The sequence below is a fragment of the Syngnathus leptorhynchus genome, chromosome 14 (genome assembly GCF_054491065.1).
Source record: "Syngnathus leptorhynchus isolate UIUO chromosome 14, UIUO_Slep, whole genome shotgun sequence".
NCBI lineage: Eukaryota > Metazoa > Chordata > Actinopteri > Syngnathiformes > Syngnathidae > Syngnathus > Syngnathus leptorhynchus.
The window spans coordinates 10339922-10347981 of record NC_141208.1 but is presented as its reverse complement, the minus strand read 5'-3'; the positions used below and the strand labels follow the sequence as shown (position 1 = coordinate 10347981).

General features: G+C 41.9%; 1 protein-coding gene across 6 annotated transcripts; it reads left to right on the top strand.

The window, feature by feature from the left end:
* The first annotated feature begins 123 nt into the window (after positions 1–123).
* cpdp (CPD photolyase) lies at positions 124–8060 on the top strand. 6 transcript variants are annotated; one of them, XM_085929473.1, is made up of 10 exons: positions 124–271; positions 1636–1934; positions 2027–2175; positions 3640–3822; positions 3915–4073; positions 5622–5820; positions 6429–6581; positions 6771–6892; positions 7142–7301; positions 7370–8060. In XM_085929473.1, the coding sequence occupies exons 1-10, from the start codon at positions 210–212 to the stop codon at positions 7516–7518; spliced, it is 1635 nt and encodes a 544-aa protein (XP_085785599.1). In that variant the 5' UTR covers positions 124–209; the 3' UTR covers positions 7519–8060. The 6 variants fall into 6 exon arrangements, with proteins under 6 accessions (XP_085785599.1, XP_085785603.1, XP_085785600.1 ...); XM_085929477.1 differs by having other exon boundaries at positions 143–281; XM_085929474.1 differs by lacking the exon at positions 124–271 and adding an exon at positions 944–958.

Here is an 8060-nt window from a genome sequence, read left to right as displayed (position 1 = left end):
ATAACCGAAAAGCAAGTTGTCCATGTCACGTTACTCAAAGTGAATAATTGAATAATCACCCAAACTTTGTAGTCCGCAATGCTCATTTCTACATGTGTGAACAGGGTTACGTCCTGTTAGAAGTCACCTGAGTGGGTCGCTTGAGGAGGGTCGTATTCTTTGCAGCTGCTGGACGGGTGACGACCCCCTGACCTCTCCGCACACCCGGCATGACCAGAGTTCTTAATTTAGTTCCTACTCCTCCTCCACCTCGGAACACGCCGCCTGCAAGGTAATAGTAGGTATGGATGTGCTGACAAGGCAATATTAAAAAGAATGATAATATACCATTGCTGTTTATGGACCAAGTTTTCATATTTCCTTGTGTTACAGGAGTCCTTTGCTGGGGACGTGTTTGTTGACTTTTGTAGGGTTGTTTCCTTTTTGTGTGTCGCTCTTTTTTATTCAACCGAATTATGTCATCTGCCAAAAATCAAAAACAGAAGAGCAATGTTAACAGAGACTGGTAGTCACAGAAAGTCATAGAAGTGGACTTCCTTTGCGATGTATCTAATCATCAACAAAATGTATGCATTTGTTTGTTTTCTTCTAGTCTCATATAATCGCATGTGTGAGTAAAACGGCGTACTAATAAGTTCAATAAATGAACTGAACCCAGTTGACTGACAGCAACAGCGAGAGATCCATTTTTAGGCACCCATGCTGAGGACCTTACCTAATGACATGTCCACTTTATCGCGAACCAATGGCTTTTTAAAATTGCCTTCATTCATCCCGAAGAGAAGCGCGAACAAACGCATAAATAAAAACACACACACATTCACACACGACTAAAAAAAATCGTGACGTTTGATTCTGCGAACCCTTTCAAGCGAAATTATTGTCCAAGACCCGAACGTAAACTGTGCTACGCATGCGCGAACATTATTGTTGCACTGTGGACGATGAAGTTTAGAAGGTAACCCGGAAGTGGATTCGGCTGCGTCCCATTTAGTCTGTATAGCTAAGAACAGGCTAGGTAGCGAGATTAAAAAAATAAAATAAAAAAATAAACAGCATCATGGCAGAATATATGGGCCAAACATGCTGAAGGAATTTATTTTTAGTAGTCACTCTAATTTTACAGCAAAACGAGAAGTAGTTAAGCAATATAGTACACTTCATTTTTTTCATACTGCAGCATATGCGGGACTGCTCATTCTGACTGAATGCGAGTAGACGCGTCGCGCCAAATAGAACGCAATCGAGGGTATTACAAAATATTGACGTCATTACTCACCCGTAAGTGCTTGTGTAAACGCAAACCACTCGCCGCTTCATTTTCAACGTTCGAAAACACAAACGAACGAGCATTGCACTTCATTCGAAATTACCGTATTCTCGATTTGGACGTCTTTTTTTTTTTTACCTCATTTTCACCGTGCATGAGGCATCGTGTTACAAGGACGTAAGTTGGAACGCGAGTAAATGCTCACTGCTTAAATGAAAGTCTTTTGCATATATGTACATAGGAATAGTTGTTACGTTTTTATTGTCAGTGTTTAATGTTATGCGTTCTCTTTTTATTTTTTCTTAGAATGCATTGTATTGTTTTCTAATGCTGTATTCTATTTTCTCGTTGATCTTATTTCACAGCTCATTTTTTTCTTTCCTGACCAAGTCATTCACTACCATCATGTCAAGCAAAAAGCGCAAAGCAGCTGGGACCGCTGCTGCTGAGCGCAGTGCTAAGCAGCTGAAGTTGGCCTCCACTAAGGAAGGTAATAAGGCCAAAGCATCAGAATGGCTGCAAGACCTTGTCAAACAAGAGAGGGATGACAACAAGGGCATGAAAGTCAACAAGAAACGTGTTCGATTTATATCAGACACGCAAGAGGCAAAGCAGGACTCAGAAGGGGTCCTCTATTGGATGCTAAGGGACCAGAGAGTACAAGGTTAACACATGATCACGTGCACTGAGAACAAAAAGCATTCAGTTCCTCCTTTTAGTCATATTAATAACACATTGACATTTGTTTTTCTTTAGATAACTGGGCATTGATCCACGCCCAACAACTTGCCATGAAGAAAAACCTGCCTCTGCACGTCTGTGTCTGCTTGTTTGTTCTCAAATCAGAGTTGTCCACCCTGAGACATTACAGTTTCATGCTGAAAGGTCTGGAAGAAGTTGAAAAGGTACAAAAACCAAATCTACCGTCATTTTCGGACTATAAGTCGCGGTTTTTGTCATAGTTTGGGTGGGGGAGCGACTTATACTCAGGAGCGACTTGTATGTGATTTTTTTCACAAATTTTCAAAATTTAAAAATCTGCGATGTAGTGAAACCGCGATAAACGAACCGCGATGTAGCAAGAAATTACTGTCATTTGAACTGCAAGTGACGTCACCGTGCCGCACGGCGGTTGTTTACATAAAGGGCAAAGGATTTGATCCTGGGATGACGAAGATGACGAAGGGCCCCACGTACTACCGGCATCATTAGCGGCTTTGTTTGTAAGTGACACGGAGGACGAAGAGTTTGAAGGATTTAATGATTTGGAGTGACACAGAAGGTTTGAAAAACTATTATGGCTTTTACGCACGCCCGGTCCTTCTCGACGGGAGCTCTCTTTCACCTCCGTGGATGGAAGTCGGGGGCCGGCGCTCGGCCGGGTGGCTGTCCGGGGATGGTGGATGGGGCTCGGACATGGCTTTTACGCACGCCCGGTCATACTCTACGGAGCTTTCTTTCACCTCCGTGGATTGAAGTCGGGGGCCGGCGCTCGGCCAGGTGGCTGTCCGGGGACGGTGGATGGTACTCGGACATGGCTTTTACGCACGCCCGGTCCTATTCTATGGAGCTCTCTTCCACCTCCGTGGCTGGAAGTTCAGTAGTTGTTGCCTCGTTGAACTCTTGTTTTGTTAAATAAAGAGCCGTTTACCAAACCCATGTCTTTGCTTGTACTTTGTTAATGCTACGATATAGTTATATACTAGATCTCTGTAGCGCACGCGCGGCGTTGTTGACATAAAGAACAAGGAATTTGATCGATGGATTTAATGATTTGGAGTGACACAGATGGTTTGTTGTAATATGATAGTTATTTGAAATATACTTTATATATCGTTTTATGGGTCTGTGGACTAATTAGAAATGCAACTTACAACGGGTCCGACGTCAGCATATGCGGCGCATACGCGGCATTGTTTACATAAAGCACGATCGATGGATTTAATGAATTGGAGTGACACAGATAGTTTGATAAACGTGTTATTTATGTAATACTGACTTGAATAACTCTGAATGTTACGTCAGGCCCGTTCTCAGCTCCTCGTTCGTGTATATGTCACGTTAGCATACCGTATCGTTTAGCCTGTTGTTGCTGGTTCATGTCTGTTTTTGGTGTTGCATTTTGACAAATAAATTTGCCCCAAAAGTGCGACTTATACTCCGGTGCGACTTATATATGTTTTTTTTTCACTTTATTGTGCATTTTTAGGCTGGTGCAACTTATACTTTGGAGCGATTTATAGTCCGAAAATTACGGTATATTTAGCACTGCGTCCTTTAGAACAGTGTATTTCAAACATAGCCGAACCTGTAGCAATCTGTCCACATGAATAATTTTAGTATCTGTCATTGCCATTGTCATCACACAGGAATGCAAATGTCTAGACATCGAGTTCCATTTGTTGCACGGCTCTGCGACCAAATTGCTGCCTGGCTTTGTGTCCGAGCGCGGCTTTGGGGCAGTCGTGACGGACTTTTCACCTCTCAGGGAGCCTCTCAAGTGGTTGGATGATGTCAAAAAGGCTCTTCCAGATGATGTTCCACTCATTCAGGTAACTGGATTTGGCTCACCTAAAATTCCCTGAATATTTTCTAAACTTACTTTACTGTCATTTTTATTTGGGCACTTGATTTTGTTCTCCAGGTTGATGCCCACAATATTGTTCCGTGCTGGGTAGCATCTCCTAAACTTGAATATGCTGCCAGGACAATCCGCGGAAAAATTACAAAACTTTTGCCAGAGTTCCTTACTGATTTTCCTGTGGTTGAGAAGCACCCCCACGCGGCAACAAAAACCACTCAAGTAAGTTCAAACACTGATCTCTTGTGTGGTATTATTTCAGAAACGTACCGTAATTTTCGGACTATAAGTCGCTCTGGAGTATAAGTTGCACCAGCCATAAAATGCACAATAAAGTGAAAAAAAAACATATATAAGTTGCCCTGGAGTATAAGTCGCACTTTTGGGGCATATTTATTTGTCAAAATCCAACACTAAGAACAGACATGAACGTGTAACAACAGGCTAAACGATAGGTATGCTAACGTGACATAAACACAAACGAAGAGCTGAAAACGGGCCTGACATAACATTCAGAGTTATTCTAATAACTATTACATAAATAACACGTTTATAAAACCATCTGTGTCACTCCAATTCATTAAATCAATCGATCGTCCTTTATGTAAACAATGCCGTGTACGTGCGCCGTCGGACTCGTCGTGATTTGCATTTCTAATTATTCCACAGACCTATATGACGATATATAAATTAGATTTCAAATAACTATCATATTACACAAATATTATCAAACCATTTGTGTCACTCCAAATCATGAAATTCATCGATCAAATTCCTCGTCCTTTGTCAACAAAGCTGCGCGCGCCCTGACGTCAGCCTCGTCGTTATTCCACAGATCTAGTATATAACTATATTGTAGCGTTAACAAAGTCGGCCCCCGACTTCCATCCAACCTTCTGTGTCACTCCAAATCATTAAATCCTTCAAACTCTTCGTCCTCCGTGTCACTTACAAACAAAGCCGCTAATGATGCTGGTAGTACGTGGGGCCCTTCGTCATCTTCGTCATCCCGCGATCGAATCTTTGTCCTTTATGTAAACAACTGCCGCGCCACTGACGTCACTTGAAATTCAAATTACAGCAATTCCTTGCTACATCGCGGTTCGTTTATCGCGGGTTCCCTTTTTTTTGGGGGGGGAAAATTTGTGAAAACCCCCACCCAAACTAAGAAAAAAAACGCGACTTATAGTCCGAAAATTACGGTATTAGATTTAGAGCAGTGGTTCTTAATCTTGTTGGAGGTACCGAACCCCAGTTTCAGATGCGCATTCACTGAACCCCTCTTCAGTGAAAAAGAAAATATTTTTTCTTAAATTCAAGACATGGATGTTTTTTACTGGTGCACAAAATGAGCCATGCATTAACATCTTGTTCAAAGAACAATAACAACATAGTGCATGAACTCACAACAAATTACACACCTACAAATCAGTGTGACTTCTGCTGTTGCCTTTTGCGAGACCCGTTCAGCTATGCGTCATCATAAATTTACATGATAAATCAGGTGTGTTCAGACCTCCACAGTGGAGCCTCTGCTGAACCCCTGAGGCTGACTCACCGAACCCCTAGGGTTGGACCGAACCCAGGTTAAGAACCGCTGGTTTAGATATTTATGAAAAAAATATTTCTATCTTCCCTCTGTAAAATATGATTAATATAATCACAAATTTAACAAGATTACATCTTTTGTTTTTCTTCACTGATTCGGATGTTAACCTACTCCTGACTGAACCAATTTAATCACATCTTTTCCCCCTCTCTACCCTGCAGCCTGTAGATTGGGCCAAAACATTGGCTTCACTGCAGGTGGACAGAACCGTGGATGAGCCAGAGTGGGCCCAGCCAGGCACCATGTCGGGAATGGCCATGTTAGAATCCTTCATCGACGTTCGCCTCAAACTGTTCGGCACTCACCGTAATGATCCCAACGTTGCTGCGCTCAGCCAACTCTCTCCTTGGATCCGCTTTGGTTAGTAGAAACCCTGAAGAAACACGAGTTCAGCATGCAGCATTTACTTACTGTAAATAAAGAAACGGAGGGAACTTTTAAAACCCAAAGTCGGTTTTTGCTTCCTCAGAATGCAGAAAAAAATGGAATGGCTGCACAACAACTTTAAAGTGTTTCGGAATGGGGCTCATTCAATAAAAAGGCATTCTGCATAAATGGAGCTCTAGCTAGGCCAGCGATGCGGTCGCTCTACGGCGCCTCTATCCATAATGCGACTGTATGGCAATTTCCTGCGGCATCATGCAGCTTGCCTCTTCTCCTCAAACCGCTGGATTGCTTTTGTCATAGTGCTCTTCTATTGATTTCTCCAGAGAGCCAATGGTCTCAGCGGTGTATCACCAAGAGGCATAAGTGCTTGCGTCCACGTGCCATAAGGACGGTTCAGTTCTACTGTTGAACCCTTTTATTATATTCCAGACCAACCGTGACAGATAAAAAATCTGTAGAGAAATGTTTTTGTTCTGGCAGGCTTAACACATTTAATTGTATTTTAGTCTGTGATATAGCATAAAGGGTCGTTCACTGCTGCTTTCTGATGTTCCGTTTTTTTTTGTAATTGATGCCATCAGGACACGTGTCTGCCCAGCGTGTGGCACTGCAAGTCCAGCGCGGCGGGAAGGACGCCAGTCAATCAGTCGCACCCTTCATCGAAGAGCTGGTGGTGCGCAGAGAACTGACGGACAACTTCTGCTTTTACAACAAGAATTATGATAGCGTGAAGGGTCAGTTGAGATCTTTTAAGTCTTGTTGCCAATTACGGCCTGAAAGAATAACTTTGTAAGGGGATTGAAAAAAAAAGGACAAAAAAAAGGAGTTGACAGGCCAAGGCTTTTATTTTTAAGATAAAACAATTGATCAAATAAAAGGCCGCTAGGTGTTTTTTTTTTTTTTATGCTGTTTCTTCGATCCAGGTGCTTATGAATGGGCTCAAAAGAGCTTGAGCGATCACGCCAAGGATAAACGGCCGTATCTGTACACCCAAGAGCAACTGGAGAAAGCCAAGACGCATGACAAGCTGTGGAATGCAGCTCAGGTATCACATTTTGCGCGACCTTAATGAGGACAGAAGTTGAATGGATGGAAATCATGGAAAACGTTTTAATTGCTCGTTTACAAATAACTGTGTCTCCAGTGTGGAATTAACAGACAGACATTTATTTGTGAGCAGCTGCTGTTACAAAATGTCTCTGTCATCAAAACCTTTTCATCTTTTTCTTTTCTGGCCAGTATTGACACAAGAATGTAAGTCTGAGATGCAGTATTGTTGCCTCCTTTTTTTTAGTATCAGATGGTCTCAGAGGGCAAGATGCATGGTTTCCTGCGAATGTATTGGGCCAAAAAGATTCTTGAGTGGACTTCTTCACCAGAGGAGGCGCTCTCCATCGCTCTGTATCTCAACGATCGCTATGAGCTGGATGGTCAAGACCCCAACGGATTTGTGGGTACGCCACAGGACCTATTTCTTAATACATGTAACGTTAAGCCAATCGCTGATTGCACTCCTGTTTAGGTTGTATGTGGTCCATCTGTGGCATCCACGACCAAGGATGGGCAGAGAGAGACGTTTTTGGGAAGATCCGCTACATGAACTACAAAGGCTGTCTTCGCAAGTTTGACGTACCCAAGTTTGAGAAAAAATACTGTCCCAAAGGTCTTTGAGAGACGAGTTCTGCTTCTTTGCTTTTTCTCTGTTTGTTTGCAGTTTGGGCCTGGAGATTATAGACATCTTTTGACGTGTAGGTCAAAACTTTTGTTCTTATATTGTAAGTGTCCATATCTGTGGCTATTTGGACCATTAGACTTTTTTTTCCTCCTCCATAAATGTATATGAACAATGCTTTACACATTTATTAGACCACCTGTCAAATGACACTTCCATGGGAAAATGTGATTTGAGATAAAAATAAATATTTTGAATAACAAGAGTGGTCATGGAACAAATCCATCTGGTATCTTAATGCACCACACTATTTCAATATTTCCTCATTTCTTTGGAAAACTGTAGTAAATTAGAAAAGTTAATGAGAACAATATTTTGTATTATTTAAACTTGAATTATAGTTGAAAACCCTTTGCTTGTGTATTAACCTTACCTTAACATATGGTTTTAGTCATATCTGATGGTGGTTGTGTGGCGGTTGAATACATTTGTAAAGGACTGGAAAACCTATACAAAAGAATAAAAATGTGTTTCCCAAAAA

Excerpts from the sequence above, each read along its gene's own strand:
- cpdp (XM_085929471.1), top strand. The coding sequence starts at position 1,209 with ATGCGAGTAGACGCGTCGCGCCAAATAGAACGCAATCGAGGGTATTAC. Across the intron at positions 4,074-5,621 it reads CGGCAACAAAAACCACTCAA|CCTGTAGATTGGGCCAAAAC; the intron begins GTAAGTTCAAAC and ends TCTACCCTGCAG. Across the intron at positions 6,582-6,770 it reads GAATTATGATAGCGTGAAGG|GTGCTTATGAATGGGCTCAA; the intron begins GTCAGTTGAGAT and ends TCTTCGATCCAG.